This window comes from Xenopus tropicalis, chromosome 8 (assembly GCF_000004195.4).
Source record: "Xenopus tropicalis strain Nigerian chromosome 8, UCB_Xtro_10.0, whole genome shotgun sequence".
NCBI lineage: Eukaryota > Metazoa > Chordata > Amphibia > Anura > Pipidae > Xenopus > Xenopus tropicalis.
This window is the reverse complement of record NC_030684.2, coordinates 80264287-80282572: the sequence shown is the minus strand read 5'-3', so window position 1 is coordinate 80282572 and position 18286 is coordinate 80264287. Positions and strand designations below refer to the sequence as shown.

The following is an 18286-nucleotide window of genomic DNA, read 5'->3' as shown; positions in this document are numbered from 1 at the left end:
TGTCTGTCATTTCCTTTATGCAGGAAAGGTCTCATCATTACTGCTGGAAATTAATATTACCCTCCACAACTCATTAACAACAACAACAATCATTTCACCCAGCACTTAAAACAAAATATACATTTTTTATTGGTGATACCTTCATATTTCTAAGAACTGGAAAATGTTATTTAAAAGAACAGATAAAAGACACAAACATGGGAAAATACAAAGACACAATAAGAAAAAAAGAGCATTATTTGTGGACAAAAAAAAAGTGTTTAGCTGCCAGTAAAATCAGCTGCAGAACACTGTAGGTTATGATTACATACACAAAGATCTTTGACTGCCATAAAAGCTTGTATTATAGGATGACTACTATTGCCTTAGAAATATTAAAACCCTGTCCCATTACACTATGGCTGTGGTTTGTGTTAGCTGAGCAGGCATTTATAATAATAAAGAAAAAAATCTAACCCAGTATGCATTTCTGAATTTCTTTTGTTTATAAATTAGGCTGTATATAAATTAGGCCTACATTTATTAAGTAGACAATATCAATGATAGCTGTACTTTGTAATTTTACACTGAGATTGGCTGTTTTGCAATAGCAACAAAAACTGGAAAATATTTCAATAGTGTTTTCCTGCCAACAAACATGACCCAAAGTGTTCACTTAAGGATGTACAGCTTCTGGCAATAGGGAATAATCGTTATGTACATTCTAAGTGCAGAAATACAAATGGGTGTTTTTTTTTTTCCTTCCATCTATTCGTGTGACCCAAACAAACTACTAACATCACCCGCTGCAGTTTATTATCCAAATGTTTGTTTCGTTTCCTACATTTTTTAAAAATCTATGAAGTCACTGATAGGTTCCAGTCTGGTGGCAGACAGAGGGTATTTAGGTGAACTTCTATAAGCTTGTTTATCTTCATCCATCATTTGCTGTACAAGAGACAGATCCCAGGTTTTAATGAAGGAATGGCCTGCAGGATCTACTACACTTGCATCTAAACAGAGCGGCTTTGCAGTCTCTAGACTTTTTTGGACACAGCTACTGAGGGTTATACTCTTGCGACTTACAAATACTTGTCGACTTCGTCCTTTCAGAGACTTTGCGGGGCTTTTTGCGGAAGGAGCTGGCCCACTGATTTGTCCATTCTGCTCTTCGGTTGAGCCAAGCCCACTTTCGTGGCTTATGGACCGCCCAAAGCGTCTTGCCCCCTTTCGTTTAATAGGGTGGGTGGCAAGCGCTTCCCAATCCTTTTGATGTGGGTCATTGTTAATGGTATGAGTGTCCCAAGGAAAACTCAGCACCAGCTTCCGAACGCTTCGATATTGTGCTGTATGTCCTTCAGCCCTTCTCAAAGACTGCGATTTTTGATGCAAATCAGACACAGAGGCTTGTCTATGGATTGAAAAGTCTTCTTTTGAAACAATACTGTCTCTACTGAGCTTGTTGGGTGATAAGAAATCTATCTCACCGTTCAATCCCTCTACTTTTGTCTTTACCTCTGAGCTCTCCTCAACCCTTATTTCTGAGATGCCATCTTGATCACGAGTGAAAGCATCCTCATTGTGGTTTGAGTTTTCTTCGCCCTGCTCTGCAACAGCACCTTCTCCCAATTTTTCTGGCATACTGAGGGAGCGGCGTAATGCTCTTTTCAACTTTGCAGAAGATGCTGCTTCAGACCCCTTCCTGCCTCTTCCTGTAGGCTTCCAGAATGGAGGAGAGCTTAAACAAGGTGGGGATGAAGGGTGTTTATGAGAAACATCCTCAGATATCAAAGGATTCTCTAAACAGAAAGAAAAAAAAATACTATTGAACAAAGCAATAACTGCATGAAAGATAGACTAAATGGTCATTCAATTAGTAGTTCCTAAAAGTACATAGTCACCAGACAGAAGCCTTAAACTAAGCCTGGGACTTTTTATGGTTTCATTATGTTATACAGAAACCCAGACTGTTTCCTGGGCTTCTTGGGTTAGAAAGAAGCATGTAACTGACTGAGATTATTCTTGAGATTTTGCTATCCACCACATTAGAAAGAACTAAAGAGTAAGTAACAAGCTGTTTCTCTAAAAAACCCATTATGGTCTTATTTGGTGCTGGTTTCTAAACAATGTGAAATGTCATGAAAGGACTCAGAGCATCTTTAATGTGGATGACCAGAGTTTTGCCCATATTATTTTTATTATATTGACTGACATTGTATAACTTTTTTTTTTGTTTTAGAGCAAAAACCTATAGTTTTCATGAATTCCATGAATTAAACTCCCTTTTCCCCACACTGGGTTGTTACCCAACCCAATCATCCTGCTGATGATGAGAGCCTCCTCTCAAGATTGTCAGCTGATAACAATTTAAAATAATAAAATTATTGCCCATAAATGCTCAGGCCTGTTCTAATACCTATACAATCTCTATTAATAATTTAAAAAACTTCTGCACATGTAAAAAAAAAAATGCCAAAGAGAAGCAATGCTTCGTATCTGTCAGGCTCCTTATCAAACTGAAAACTGATGCATCAGCAAATCATTTTAATCTAGCAAAAAAGTGATATCTACTGGTCATTTACATGTAGATGACAATAGAATGCTTAACATTCTAATATATTAATTGCTATTATAAGTTTTAACAATGTAACAGTTATCTCTAGACTTTTGGTTTGTATTGATTCTTTTTCTGATCTTATTATCAGTATATACTTCTTTTAGTAAAGTTTTAAAAATTGGGAAAACCTTTCAAAGAGATAAAAAAAAATATACAGTCATGGCCCAAATTGTTGGCACCCCAGAAATTTTTCAGAAAATCAAGTATTTCTCACAGAAAAGTATTGCAGTAGCACATGTTTTGCTATACACATGTTTATTCCCTTTGTGTGTATTGGAACAGAACAAAAAAGGGAGGGAAAAAAAGCAAATTGGACATAATGTCACACAAAACTCCAAAAATGGGCTGGACAAAATTATTGGCACCCTTAACTTAATATTTGGTTGCACACCTTTTGGAAAAAATAACTGAAATCAGTTGCTTCCTATAACCATCAATAAGCTTCTTACACCTCTCACCGGGAATTTTGGACCACTCTTCCTTTGCAAACTGCTCCAGGTCTCTCTTATTTTGTTCTGTTCCAATACACACAAAGGGAATATACATGTGTATAGCAAAACATTTGTTACTGCAATACTTTTCTTTGAGAAATACTTGATTTTCTGGAAAAAATTTCTGGGGTGCCAACAACTTGGGCCATGACTGTATTTATGAAACACATATACGTCATCTCTGTCTGCAGAATATGGAAATTTATCCCTGATAAAGTATAGTTAGGATGGCATATTAAATTATACAGAAGCCAAATCCTTGTGGTCTCTTTACATGGCACTTTCACCCTACAATTCATAAAATGTATAGCAAAAATAACTTACCTTGCCCAGAAACCTTTAAAGACAAAGGGGCAACACGAAAATCTCTGCCATTAAAGATAGGTCCTTCTAGAGCTTCTGCTACCATTCTTTTCATCAGGTTCCAACCACTAGTCTCTAGGTTTTTCCCATCTAGAGTCTGAAGACAAAATAACTATTAGATATCTGAAGGTATTGGAATAATGTTCCCAGGTTGAGGAGCCTGGGATGATATTGGCTGCTAAATTTAATAAGTTCTTTGGAATTCAAATATTTACCTGGGACCATAGTCCTAACACTACTCATACGAAGGATATTCAAACTGCTTCCACCGGCTGTTGAACTACAACTACCAAGTGTTACAAACAATGAAAGGGAGTAGTCAAGCCAATGGTGCTATATTTAAAGGACATGGGAAAACATTTTTTTTTCAAAATACATCAGTTAATAGAGCTTGTCCAGCAAAATCCTGCAATGAAATATGTTTATGTTTTAATGCAGACAGATTTTTTAATATTTAATTTAGAAATTTCACATGGGGCTAGCCATATTCTTAATTTCCAGGGTGCCACAGTTATGTGACCTATGTTCTGATAAACTTCAGTCACACTTTACTGCTGCGCTACAAGTTGGTGTGATATCACCCCCCTTCCAGCAGCCAATCAGCAGAACAATAGGAAGGTAGCAAGATAGCAGCTCCCGGATACCAGTGGTAGATATCAGAATAGCACGCAATGGTAAAAAAAAAAAATGTCTGGCTCACGACTCCTCCAGTTACATGGGAGCAGAAGAAACAATAGCTTTCCTAAAAACAGTTCTAATGTGTAGCACTGGCTCCTTCTAAAAACTCAGACTCAGGCACAATGCACTGAGATGGCTGCCTACACAAAAATGTGTTGGTTTAAGAATTACATTTGAAATGGTACAGTGAATTATTTGCTATGTGCTAAGTTCTGTAATAAATTTCTGTTTCAAACCAAACTGTATATACTTGAGTATAAGCCAAGGTACCTAATTTTACCTAAGAAAACCGGATAAACTTATTGACTCGAGTATAAGCCTAGGGACTGCTGAAAAACTCGGCTTATACTCGAGTATATATGGTATGCTGGTTGGACTTCATTAAAGGAATACTCTCACAGGAAAACAAGTTTTTTTTTTTTCCAAAACACAGCACATTTTTGCACTGAAATCTGTTTCAGTGTCCCATAACTGCCCAATGTGCACACACACAGTATGAACTTTTAAGTAATTGAACACTGACTTAATCATATTATACAGTGAGGGGTAAAAGTATATTAAATATGGGACATTCGGAAACGGCACCAAAAATAAATTAAATACAATGAGAAGCAATGGGAAGTTTAGTCCCAAATACATTAAATATAATGAGGGGCAATGATTTCTGACACCCCAGACCCCGTACCCTTACAAAAAGCAGGTTTCCTAAAGGCTGGATACAAATTTCAGCACTGTAGATATCAAATGAATTCAGAAATCATTTGCATTGATAAAACTGCTCACTTGCACCATCTAGTGCTTTGATCCCTAACCAGTGGCTCCTGGGCAACATGTTGTTCACCAACCCCTTTGTGGTTGCTCCCAGGGGCCTTAAAGTAGGTACTCATTTTTAAATGTCTTTTTTGGAGGCAAGTTACTCCAAGCAGAGCCTCCTGCAGGCCACATGGGGCTACCAAATAGCTAACCCCAGCCTTTATTTCGCATTCTCAATGAACCTTTTCCATGCTTGTGTGCATAGACATGAGATCCCTGACCTAGTGGTAGACATGAGTATAGCACCCAAGGAAGAGAAACCTGTTTTGCCATTATGCAACTTAGGTCATATTGAAAGTAGATGAAGTACGAGAAGCAAAGAAAGAAAGCAAGAAAGTAGATGAAGAAGTACGAGAAGCAATAGCTTATCTGAAAGCAGTTCTATAGTGTATCACTGGCTCCTTCTGAAAGCTCAAGACTTGGGCACAAACCACTGAAGCCTACACACCAATATTATAACTAAATATAAAAAAAAATACATTTCTTGGTTCAAGAATAAAATTTTAAATTGTAGAGTGAATTATTTGCTATTTAAACAGTAATAAAAAGTATAACAGAAAAATCATGACTAAATCAGCCCTTGTGTTATGTATTAACCAACATGCAGTTTTAATCTTTTTTCTACTTATGCCATTTATGCAGCAATTCTTAATAAACTGACAGAAACCTGCACTTGAGACTAAGGCTAATGCCACCCAGCGTGTTCTCGGCAAGCGGTTTTGCGGCTTGCAGAGAATACGCCCCGCTACAGTCAATTCAGCCTACCTGTGCCTGCACCTGAATGAATGGAATACGTCTGGGTGCAGGCACATGTAGCCGATATCTGCCGAAAATATGAATGTTTTTTGGTGGATATCGGCTACATGTGCCTGCACCCAAGTGTATTCCAATCATTTGGGTGCAGGCACAGGTAGAAGGGTATGGCGCATATTTTCGGCAAGCATTTTTCGGCTCGCCGAAAATATAAGCCATACAGGTGGTGTGGCATTAGCCTAAGTTGCATTATTTTACAGAAATGGGCTGTAAAACCAAACCAATTAGGTGCGGTCTAGAATTCTTATAGCTTACACCAGAGTTTACCGATTGTTTGGAGACGCGCATCCGATGGAAAAGACGCATAGAACTACGGACTTTCTCCTTTCTCTCCAGCTGTGCAGGAGAAACACAGATGTGGCCAGAATGCATTCTAAAAATGAGACAGTAAAAAACCTTTTAGGCACCTGAACTACTACAGTACAGTGGGGTTGAGCAGACATAACCCATTACAACCAATCAGCTGCTAGGTTTTACAATTCTAATAGGTTATAACATTGATAAAATCCAACTGGCTCATACATTCTACTGGACAAGTATAATTTCCAGGCAATTTTTTACATAGATGTGTGTTTATTTTGTTGACCTATATTTCTGTTTCTGAATATATTTCCTTTAATAGTCCAGAAATACAAATTTTAGAATCTCTGATTCTTTAGATTCTAGACTGTCATTTACTCTGTTTAGGAGCAATCTGTAAATGTGAATGTCACTTTGATGTTGAACCAACAGTTTAGGCTCTTGGTGCATTCACTTATGATGATGCCGACTAAGGGACTTGCACTGTGCTTACAAAACATTTGTAAACTTGGTGAGTTCTCCTTTGTAATTTTCCCACAGAGTTGACGGAGATTTAATACTGGGCAGATTAAGAAAGATACAAAGAAATTTATGTACAAATGCAGTTACAATTATTGTGAGTTAAAATAGACACAAAATTGTGAGCACTTTGACCACATTCAAAGAAGTTACTTGTGCCCATAGCGAGTACCTACAAAGATTTTGCATTGCGAATACTTGCAAGGATTGCCAATGTGCCTGCCCAGCCTACTCAAATGAATTGTGCTGAAACACATGAACTTACGCAAAGGAACCTTGCCAGGATTTCTGGGTTCACACATTGTGTTGCACTGACTTGCACCAAGCAAATTTCTTCTAATGCCATTATAAAAGCACACACATTGCTGTATTCCCACTCCAAACACCAGAAGCAGCACATTGCTGCAGAGTAGGAAATGGGCATTTGCTTCCATAAATTGCACTTTGAACCATGTGTTGCATTCAGAAATGAGCGTAAACCGCTCACAGAACCATTACACAAACAATATAAGAAGATAGGGCTGCATGCATGTTTTTAAATTATATCCTCTCACATGCCTTAATTTCTTAGAATGGTACGTTCTGTGCTTAATCAGAGGACATTGCCTTTTGACTCACATAACACCTAAACAGCACAATAAATATATACAGAGCTGTCATACTCCAGAGGTTCCCAAACTCCTTGTGTGTGATATGGAAGGCCCCAATTTAATATTCACTCTTAGGCCATGGGCACACTAGGCTGATTCTTGGCCTGTGGATAAATGCAGGCCGTGAATCAGTCCCTATGTTCTGATCAGCCTACCCTGTATCTGCACCCGGAGCCACCACAATGCCTCAGATTCAGGCACATGAAGAGGATTTAGGTGCCAATCGTGGCCTTATATGCAGCAGTATATTAGAAAAAAAACAGTTCCATTTCCAGTATTGAAGAGGAGCAAGGCTGCTTTAATACACTGGCGGTCTGGGAAGGGGGGAGTTTATTTGTGGGCCAAGCTTATTGATGGACCACCAATGCCCTCTATCCACGCCAACAAACAGAAGCCACTATTGCTCCTACACTACTAAGTGCCCATGTACTTGCTCCTACACAAACACGATCAAATTAAAGCATTTGTGGCCTCAGGGTAGAACATTGTGCTCTTAATTATTACCGACAACAGAAAATTACAAATCTAGAAAACCAACTGACTTACGTTATAAATAATTCAAACCCCTCACTAGTACCATCACATATGAAACTTAAAAAACTTAAAGGCCTCCATCCACATATCTTACTTCCAAGATGTGGGTCTCCTCCCACTAACTCAAGAAGAGGTTGGTGCCAGTGGGCACAAACTTTGCACCCATAAATGTCTCATATCCCTCAAGATAAATGTCACCCAAAACGTAAAAAAAATTGTGATTATGGTTGCTTTGTGAGCGACACTGCTACATGCGCTGCAGCTAGGTATTTACAGGTCACAAAGGTGCTTATATCTAGCACTAGTGCATAAAACGAACAACTACATCAAAAACAAACTCATTTAGACCCAATAACTTGCTTGCTAGGAGTCATAGATGGAATACTATTCACCAACGCAGGAGGCAGAGTCAGGCTGCGCATGCTCATGTTCTACGCCAAAAAAACAGTAATTATGCACTGGATGGGAGACACCCTCCCCTCCCTAACATTCTGGAGAAGACTGGTGGATGGAGCTCTTCCCCTTATCAAATTAACCTACAAAACAAGGGGGGGCATATGACAAGTTTGACAAGATCTGGGAAAATTGGTATAATCAAGACAATCTGGACGCATAGCTTACCCCCTTACACTAATTGTAACTGACCCAACAGATCTAAAACACACCCACCTACACTGTGACAACTACAATCCCTAGCAACAGTACCTCTGTCTGTATTGGCCTAAACCGGACTCGACACCATCCATTCCAATGTCAGTATATTAAATATTGTTTTGTATTTTTGTTTTGTGTTGTTGTAAAACCAATAAAAAATTTACCTTTAAAAAAAAAAAACAGACTCATTTGTTTAGTAAGGAACTTTAATCTTACCGCTTTGGTCGTTTGCTCTCTTTACGCTTGCCCTTTACCCTCTGTCCCCGGGAGGATGATTCAGGTGTTGCCAGTATGGCTGGTGATCCTGTACTAAGCTCCAGAGGTGTGCTGGGACTTGACAGTAAATCTGGGGAAGCATCTACAAAAACTGCACAGAGACAAACAATGAGCTAAGATTAAATTCGGAGGGGTGCCAATTGGTTAGCACCCCCCACCAGTGAATAGAATTGCTAATTTCAGGCCCTGGATCAGAGATCCTTTTTGCTCAAATGCCACCAACTTCTCCTTTGTCCGATGGATCCTCTGCAGTTGCCCTGTGCCTTGTTCATCTTTAGTTAAGTTTAGATACTACTCAAAGTCCTGTTTTCACTCTATGGCAAATCTGCACGGGGTGGGGCAGCTGCAAAGGGATCCCTGAGACAAGATGGAAGCACAGCACTCAGAAAAGTACCCAAAACACTAAAGGAGCACTGGCCCAGTACCTGAGATTAGGTATTATATTCACTGAAGAGGTGACGGACAAAATTGGCACTGCCTTGTGATTAAAACTGATACCCCCTAGCAATTAGACCTTAAAGGACAGCAAAGGTTTTAATATACAGACCATTTAGAAAAATTATTATCAAGCCATTAAGATACCTGACAACCCAAAGAAAAGACTATAGAAACTCAAACCATTGATCACTTAGGGACAAAACCAAGAAACCACCTAATAAAGTAGCATGATAAGAAAGACAAATTTCACCCACCTCTCTGTGGAGACACAGAGTTCACTGGTTCACACAGGTCTTCATTATATAATTTTTCATCTGTAATATCTCGTAAAGACTTTCTAGGAAAGGTAAATCAAAAGGCTGTGGTGGGTACTGAAGTTGTGGATGCATACAAAGATCTGCTTGAAATGAAACTTGTGGCAGAACTAATTTTGAGAAGACTCAACACCCACGCTATACTTGGAGAAAGAACACCTTGCAAATTAGTATCATTAGATGACGTGTTGTATCATTAGAATACATGTTGTAGTTGGTCCTTTTGGTTTGAAAATAAATTGTGCTGTTTTTACGCAGCTCCCCAGTTAAAGACTTCTAAAAGCTATTTACATTTAAATATTAAAATGAAGTCCTGAGGGAAACGGTTAGAAATGAAAGGGGAAAGGAAAATGCATACAAAAGGAAAAGTCGCAATGCATTTTCAAATGCAACATAACTCGCAACTTTGTTACTGCAAAACGTGTCTCATACTAGAACCTTATTACATTGTGTAACTCTGCCTCATGTGATGTATATATGCTGAAACTGCTGTAAGTTCTTCTCAATAAACTTGCCAGAATTAAAAAGAAAATATTAAAATGAAGCATCAGATTAATGGTTGGCAGGGTCACTGAACCTAAAATAGATTTATTTTAAATTTCATTTTTAAAATGAAAAAAAATACAAAGAAAATTGAGACGAGACAAAGCTTCATATAATTTATTGTCCAATATGCTAAATGTTCTAAAAATTGTAATTTATAATACTCTAATAGCCAGTGGCAGATTTCAGCTAGGAGATTACAGGGCAATCCCATTCAGGGAAGTGGTAGGATTACTGTACTAATTGCTCAAACCAAAAATTGACTTTATATATTGTACCGTTTTTTGGCTGTGCAATGCTCCCCACTCCCAGAGTCCTCAGATGCCTTACGCTTGCTTTTGTATCTTTCATGCTGTCCCTCCTCACCTATCAAAGAACAACCAAGCCTAGTGAGAAATGTTCCAATGTAATAACAGGAAAAACAGGTGAATTGCTCTTTGGCAAAGGCTCACCTGTAGCTTGGTCCAGTACATTAGTGGATGCACCTCGCCCTGGCTTTAATTTACTTAGTGCTTCATTAACGAGTCCTTAAAACAAGAAAAACGTGTATGTCAAAACTACCAGAAATCCTCTTAGAAAGAAGCCGCAACCTTATTTATTTTTTCCTAAAAAAGTACAGAAAATTAGCATTCCCAAAAGATTAGTATTTCCACATAAAGTCTCTGTTCATGCTGATCATTGTTTATACTGTATTTGCGTGTGGTAATGTAAGAAACCTGTTTATTACTGACTTATGGAACATCTGGCTATTGAATACATTATATATGAACTATCTTACATCTATAATCTGGATTATTTGGTATAACCAGTCATTCTTTAGATAAAATTTAGATAAATTCATGAGAGTGAAAAAAAGTCTAATATATACCTTAGCAGTAAACACAAGCACCATTAGGGGGCACAGAAAGCCTAAAAACCCCTACTTACCACTCATACTCCGCCTGCGCCTTCGTCGATTCACTCCTCCACTGGGGGTCACTAACTCTTCTTCAACAGCGTCATGTGCAAGAGGAATCTTGCTAAGAATAAATGAAGGAAGCTGTCCTAAAAGCAAAGTAAGTTGTGATAAAAACAGAATGGGCAAAAAAGACACTGCTACTAACAGAATGGGGTCCCACATACTAATAAAAGACACACTCAATCAGATAGAAGATAAGTACTGCAAAGTGGCAAGGTGTGAGAACTGCATATCATATTGCTAGGTGACAAAGGGTGTAAGGATAATGACAAAAAAGGCTTAATCACAAAAAAAATGTGAAAGCAGGCATTTCTCCGTTATTAAGCCAAATCGCTGTGAGAAATTTAATTTATCAAGTATAACTGTGGGACAGACAAAAAGGAAATTATAATATGAAGTCTGTGTTGCAGTATGGCAAGAACTAAACTGAACTTTCATTTCTAGCAGGAAATAGTGGATTTCTGTTTTTCCAGTTTAGTGAAAGTTTCTGGTACAGGTTGCATTAATACCTATATTGCTGGCATTCTGAATCAGAGTTTGCATGACCGCTGTTTGAAGTTGGAGTTGCCGTTCAGTACTATGCGTCAGCCTTTCACCCAGCCCTGTGCTTGCAAAAAGATTTGGAGCCAAAACTACAGCCAGATTAGCTGAATCCATTCGGTTTTCATTACACCTATAAACACAGGTTAATGTTAAAACATACATACATTTTATTTTCTCATTCATTCCATGTCTCAAAATTATAAATAACACAACTTTAAGGCCAATAGCACTCAGGGAGATTCCCAGTGCTTTACTTCCCACTTGATATCCAACATGGCAGGCTGTGAGCTGGAACTGCCTCTTTCCCCAGCTCACTGCAGAGTCCTCGAACGATGGACAGCAATTTTGTAATGCTATCATGCTTGATGGCTGAGATTCTAGCTTTACAAAAGACAGCTGACTACCAAACTACAATGGTCACAGATAACATCTGTAACTTACCGTTTACATTATTGAAGGATTTGGAGTGCTAAGCTTAGTTGCACACATGGCTGAAAGTGCAGGGGTAATTCCAGCATTACAACAATTTGAGGCAAATATTTTAAAAAGTGGTAAACATGAAATTTAGAGGTTAATACCTCTAACACTTCAATGAAATAATTTAGTCACATGCACATTGTACTGCATCAAATCACTCTAGATTCTAGAAGGTCTTTCACATACTGGCAGTTTTTTTAAGAAGCAGAAGGGTATCTCATTAGCTACAAGTGTATTCCTCACCTGGATGCCACACTCTGAAGGAAGGTGCAAAAATATCTTAGGGTCCCCATGTGTATGGCAGGAAGAAGGCAAGTGACTAAGATTGTGGCTGATACTCTACTCTCTTCACTTAGAATTTCATGAATTTGGCAGAGGGGGTCCTGCAACTCCAGAGGTATAAGAGGCTGTGGAAGCTCCCGGAAAAATTGTTTCAACAAAGCAGCAACATCACTTGGTTGTGCAGACTCCAAACTGCATTCATTTGACTCCAGCTGAGCCTGAAGTACAAGACAGAAGTGTTAATATATTATATACTATAAGCTTTACAATTAACAGACTGGTAAACCAAAAGGATGCTTGATTATATATGTTTGTGATCTGAGAAGCAGAATATTCTTAGATTCTGTTTACAAAATAATAAACGCTAATTTCCCCCCTTTATTTACATTTTGCTTTTATGCCAAAGTAGCTCCCAGTATTACTGACTGCAAGGATCTGCACCCCTTTTTACCACTCACTCTGGTAATAATATCTGTGAAGCAATCATAATGTTACAAGAATGGCTGGAAAAAAAAGGGTATGTCATGATTACCAAACACACAGAAACAATAGCAAATTGGTATTCTTGTATTGAGAAAAAAAAATACCATTGGTTTGCTGGAACAGCATATGTTTTTTGTGCAACATTAAAGCCCAACCACCCCATTATGTTGTCACCTCTTTTGTGATGGAATCTCTTCCTTTCTAGCGGGGAAATCTTGCTAAACATGGCCAGAGAAATCTTGCACAAGCTTCTCATCAGTGACTCATTGATGTGGAAACAGCACATATACACTGCACTATGTGATTTATTTTTTTTTTTTTAATGTACAATTTAAGGTTAGACACAAATTGCACTTTTATTAAAACATTAATTAAACCTATTCAAACTTTTGTTCACCTTAATCACCATGTTAACCTTTGTATGTTTCTTAGATACCTTTTAAACTGTCTTACTTGTATACTGCTTTAAAATGTTTTGAGTCTCTCTTTGCCTCCTTTCAGCGTGGAATATGAGTTAGCTGGAGGTAACTAACCCCAACAGCCAAAAATATATTGGTCTGTGAAGCTACAGTTTTATTGTTTTTACTTTAATATCTCTCTGTTTAGGCCAAGGGTGTCCAACAGGTAGATTGCGGTCTACCAGTAGATCACGTTAAAGTTTCTGGTAGATCTCGAGGGTGAATGCAGTGGGATGACATCCCGCCACTTCCTTTCTCCCTCTGGCATACTGAAGCTTTTGAGTGCAGCCGCTCAAGCCATCCGTCTTTGTAGTATCATCCTAGCATAGAAGATTGTCCCCACCAGGCCGCTGTCTATAATTGTTCCCACTTTACATATGTTTCTGTGTGCAGACTACAAAGTGGGCTATAGAGAAGTGAAGTAAAAACATTATTCAAGTTGGCACTTGAATAATGGTATGTGGACATTAAATGTGAATTTGACACTGCATTTATATATTGCTATGTGCATGTTAAACATTGATTAATACTTCATCTTGATGATTGCCCAAATGATAGACGTTACACTATTTTAACTGTGGCAGATCTCACAACGGAGGCCAGGTGGCAAGAGTAGATCACAGGGTGACAAAGTCTGGGCACCCCTGGTTTAGGCCCTGTACTTATTGTTCTAGTGAAAGTCTGTCATTCAAACTAATGCCTGGGTGCTGTGGTAAAGAGGACCCTAGCAGCCAGATAGCTGCAGAAATTCCAAAATGCAGAACTGCAGAGGAATAATTAAAACAGAAAAAACAAGGCCCAAATGGAACATCTCATAATATCACTTTTTCATTCATACTCAAAGTTAATCTAAAGGTGACCTACCCCTTTAAGATTAAAGCAGCAGTATGCACCAATATATACAGGATGGATCTTCCAACATTAATGGCCATTTTTGGTCACACACATGCACATAATGAGTGAGTCTTCCAGCTTGCTCATTATATGCATTTGTATGTTGTGAGATCAGGGGATTCTTACCCTAATCCTTTGCCACATGTACGTGTATAAAAAGTGAGCTGGATAAGCAGCACATTCAGGCAGGAATTGCTCAGGAATGTGAATTGTGTATTCCACAGTGATCAGCACCTGACAGCATCAGGGTCTGGCAGTGGCAATGAATTTCAATAATTATTTCCAGACCACTTAAATCAAAACACTTTATATCATGGCCTTAAAGGGAACCTTTCACCTAGACAAAAAAGCTGTACAATTAAAGTACTTTGCAAATGAAACATAAAACCTAAATTCTTTTATTTAATAAAACATCCATTCCATGTCAATCATATATTGCCTGCCCCACCTCTATGCCTCAGACACAGCAATCACTTTCATTTCTGCACTTCCTACATTTAATTTCTTTCCTCACGTTTCCCCCCACCCCTTCCCACTGTCTGTACTTTTGTAGCCTGTGCATGGGAACATGTATCAGGTCTTCTTTCTACCACGTACAAATAATTTGGGATATTGCAAACTTTACCATGATAACAGATCACAAAATGGATGCCACCTCCTTTCTGTGCTTTTAGATTGCGAAATAAAAAAGAAACAATATTTAAATCATTTACTTAGTGTAAATTTATTTTGCCTGACTAGAAAAGTAAAATAGGGTTTAGAATTATTTCTTAGGGCGACAGGTCCCCTTTAATGCTTTAATGAAAGATGATGCATTAAATAATAGAATTTACATCTTTTTCATTTTTTTAGTTCAGCATTTTACTATTAAATATATTTAGAATTATGCCAGTATGGCGGTTTGCTATACTGCTAGATTTGGCATAACACAAACAGATGTTATTATATCACTACCTTTAGTGTTCTGATACGAGTTACAGAGCCAGATTTACGGAAAAGACCTTCAGTACCAAGATGACAGCTGAGGAACTGGCAGGTATCAACCACAAACCTGAGAAAAGAATAAGGTGTTGTTAAAGTCATCTCTCATGCAGAAGGAATTCATACAGACTTTTCACACTACAGTACTATAGAGGTAAATGAAATAACAATTGCAAACTTTACAAAACAACAAATCAGCAGGTAGCACTTGCTGACCACCTGTTTGAAAGCAAACATCTGACTGGTTTTAATTAGTAACTAAACCTGTGCAAACTTGGTACCCTATATAACATACCTCAATGTCATGCACACAATGTCATGCTCATATTATAGTTACAGATATCTTTGCAGCTGTCCATGCTATTATTTACTGCATATAGTATTTAATCTGTCATATGTTCATTTGATGTGTATCATATAGTAATAGCACTGGTGAAAAAGGAAAGACTATAACTCCTACCTCCTCTGTACAATAGTTATTATTATATAGTCATCGTAAGAGCATGACCCATAGCCTTCATATTTTTATCTGGTAGATGAGGTTCAGGGAATAGCCCTAGGCCAGTGATCCCCAACCAGTGGCTCGTGAGCAACATGTTGCTCCCCAACCCCTTGGATGTTGCTCTCAGTGGCTTCAAAACAGATTCTTATTTTTGAATTCTTGGCTTGGGGGCAAGTTTTGGTTGCATAAAAACCAAATGTACTGCCAAACAGAGCCTCATGTAGTCTGCCAGTCCACATAGGGGCTACCAAATAGCTAATCACAGCCCATATTTGGCACCCCCAGGAACTTTTTTTATGCTTGTGTTGCTCCCCGACTCTTTTTACATTTGAATGTGGCTCAAGGGGGAAAAAAGGTTGGGGATCTCTGCCCTAGGCCAAAGAAGCCAACATCTGGGTCAGAACTAGTTTATATCTAAGTGTTGGATCACAGAATATGGGCTGATTTAGGCTCTGCTTATTTTCCTGATAATATGCAAACCAACAAAGCAAAAATCCTGGCAGCCCTGTATATTCCATTCAAAGCTACTGAGCAGAATACCATTTGTTTACATAGGCAATATGATTGGTTGTATTGGTCATTTTAAAATTCATTTGGTTAACACTGACCTAATGTTAACAAAAAAAAAAAAAAAAAAAGCTGTTTAAACTCTGTATAAAACCTCAAATAATTGCCAGTATTTGAAAATATTTTAATGGGCACTTTGTCACTGGTGGTTTGGCTCATACTGCTTCAAAACAGGGCTGTATCTGGTCATTCCCAGTTATAGTTAGCAGAGGTAACAGCAATACTCACTGCGGGATGTTTCCCTCAGTGTTACAGGGCGGGAGGCAGTGCAGGGGGGTCCCGAAGAGGCCATGGCTGGAAGTCTTTCTCTGGAACAGAGTAAGGCCGGTGAGTACAGGGCCTGGGCCAGCGACACTACATGCTCATTACCGTGCGAGTTACCTGCACATCCGGACTGGGGACTTTCTTCGGCAAGCGGATTTTCACGCCCAAGGCTTTCAGGTGCTGAATTATAGCAGAGGAGGGTCCAGTTGCCCTCATGGTCGCCTCAGCTTAGTACAGGATGACTAGTGGGGCTACAGCTTGTTCTTTATGCCTATAATCCAGACATGACTGGACATTATTAGGCCCATCATCATTACCATACAGACACACAATAAACACTTCCTCTGCCAACAGACTTCCACTTTCCCCACCATGCGCTCACTGACTACAGATTGTCTCCCATATGTGGGCTTATTAGCGACCCCGCAGCCAGGCTCCTTCCCTGGAGCTGCATTCACTTACGCTTGAAACAAATCACACTAGCGCTGATAAGTATTCAAATAATGTGCCTGCTATCTGCTTCTTTCACTTGTTTATACGTGTCTGTTTATTTCATATATACACACTCAAACACATGCAATGCACAAATCACTTTTCCTAGCAGACTGAGTTTTTACAAATCATTCTGTGTTAAACTTCAACATACCACACAGACCAAACCGCACACCTATTACCTGACCCACATTAGGTTCCCAAAGGGCATACTGGGAAAGGAAACTTCTCACACTAGAGCCTGGGCCACAAGCAAAAACTGGCCTGGATTCGACAGTATTGATATGATTGATGCACAAAGCTTGGTCTGGAGAAATATTATCTGGATTACAATTCAAAAAATTAAATGCTGTTTAGCAGTTCAATTAGGGAAGAGCAGTAGAAACAACAAGCACCAAACCATAATATTAGATATCTACCTCATCCCTTCAAAAGTCCACATCCTGAATGGCTAAATAGCAACTAATTAAGCTGCCTACTACAGACTTGGTGGTTTCTTTTAAGGCTTGCCAAAACCAAATTTCCAAGTAAGTATTTAGTATGCAGGTTATATATTATATGATAATATAATAACAGCACAAGGTTACAGGCTGAGTGCTTTTATAAAGGTCATTGAACCGTGAGGTGGCTTATAATAACCTTATACATTTTAGTAGTGGGTATTTTATCCTTTATGATAAACATCAAAATATATATGCAAACATCAAAATAGAGTAGTGCATTATTTCCTTATAGTTTATAATATCCCACAAGTTTCCCAGGTGTCCAGTAGAGGAATTATAATTATTAATCATCCCCTAGGGTTTGGTGGATTTTTTTTGTAAGGGCTGTTATACACGAGCATTTCTCATGTGTTCCTCTGAGTGGATTTTAATTCATTTCACTGCAAAGGAACACAAGTTCTTTCCTACAATGACTCTATACAATGCGCCACACTGAACGGATGAACATAGGTGGAATGAAACTTACTGCCTAATTATCAGAAGTAGATTTACTACCATATTTTGGTGTTTGCATGCAACAGTGTATATTTTTGTGCCCTTTTCTCTGCTCCAGTGCTGGGAATTTACATAGTTGGGTTGAAGTCCATCAAGTTCAACCCTTCCAAGCAAACCCCAAGGCACACACATAGACCCATACCAACCTATCTATACACTCACATAAATAAACAATATATACCAACATCAATACTAACTGTAGATTAGCTTCCATCACATCACTGGGAAGGGCATTCAACAACTTCACTGCACTCACCGAAAAAAAACACCTAAGCTGAATTTCAGTTCCTCTCATCTAAAGGGGTAACCTCTGGTACGCTGATCCTTTTTATGGCAAAGAAGAACATCCCCTATCTGCCTATAATCCCCTCTAATGTACTTGTACAGAGAAATCATGTCCCCTCA

General features: G+C 38.6%; 1 protein-coding gene across 4 annotated transcripts; it reads right to left on the bottom strand.

Moving 5' to 3' along the window:
- Positions 1–2: 2 nt before the first annotated feature.
- Positions 3–17278, bottom strand: arhgap11a.2 (Rho GTPase activating protein 11A, gene 2). 4 transcript variants are annotated; one of them, XM_012969019.3, is made up of 14 exons: positions 17038–17278; positions 16509–16662; positions 16356–16435; positions 15032–15128; positions 12204–12460; positions 11450–11613; positions 10910–11026; positions 10435–10509; positions 10261–10348; positions 9380–9462; positions 8628–8778; positions 6010–6127; positions 3412–3547; positions 3–1778 (listed from the first exon to the last, which is right to left on the bottom strand). In XM_012969019.3, the coding sequence occupies exons 2-14, from the start codon at positions 16605–16607 to the stop codon at positions 829–831; spliced, it is 2415 nt and encodes an 804-aa protein (XP_012824473.1). In that variant the 5' UTR covers positions 16608–16662; positions 17038–17278; the 3' UTR covers positions 3–828. The 4 variants fall into 4 exon arrangements, with proteins under 4 accessions (XP_012824473.1, XP_012824474.1, XP_012824475.1 ...); XM_012969020.3 differs by having other exon boundaries at positions 17066–17278; XM_012969021.3 differs by having other exon boundaries at positions 17075–17278.
- Positions 17279–18286: the final 1008 nt, after the last annotated feature.

Coding starts and splice junctions, on each gene's coding strand:
- arhgap11a.2 (XM_012969019.3), bottom strand. CDS start 16,607: ATGAGGGCAACTGGACCCTCCTCTGCTATAATTCAGCACCTGAAAGCC. Junction 15,129..16,355: donor ACTGAGGGAAACATCCCGCA/GTGAGTATTGCT, acceptor TTCTTTTCTCAG/GTTTGTGGTTGATACCTGCC. Junction 10,510..10,909: donor GCGCAGGCGGAGTATGAGTG/GTAAGTAGGGGT, acceptor TCTTGTTTTAAG/GACTCGTTAATGAAGCACTA.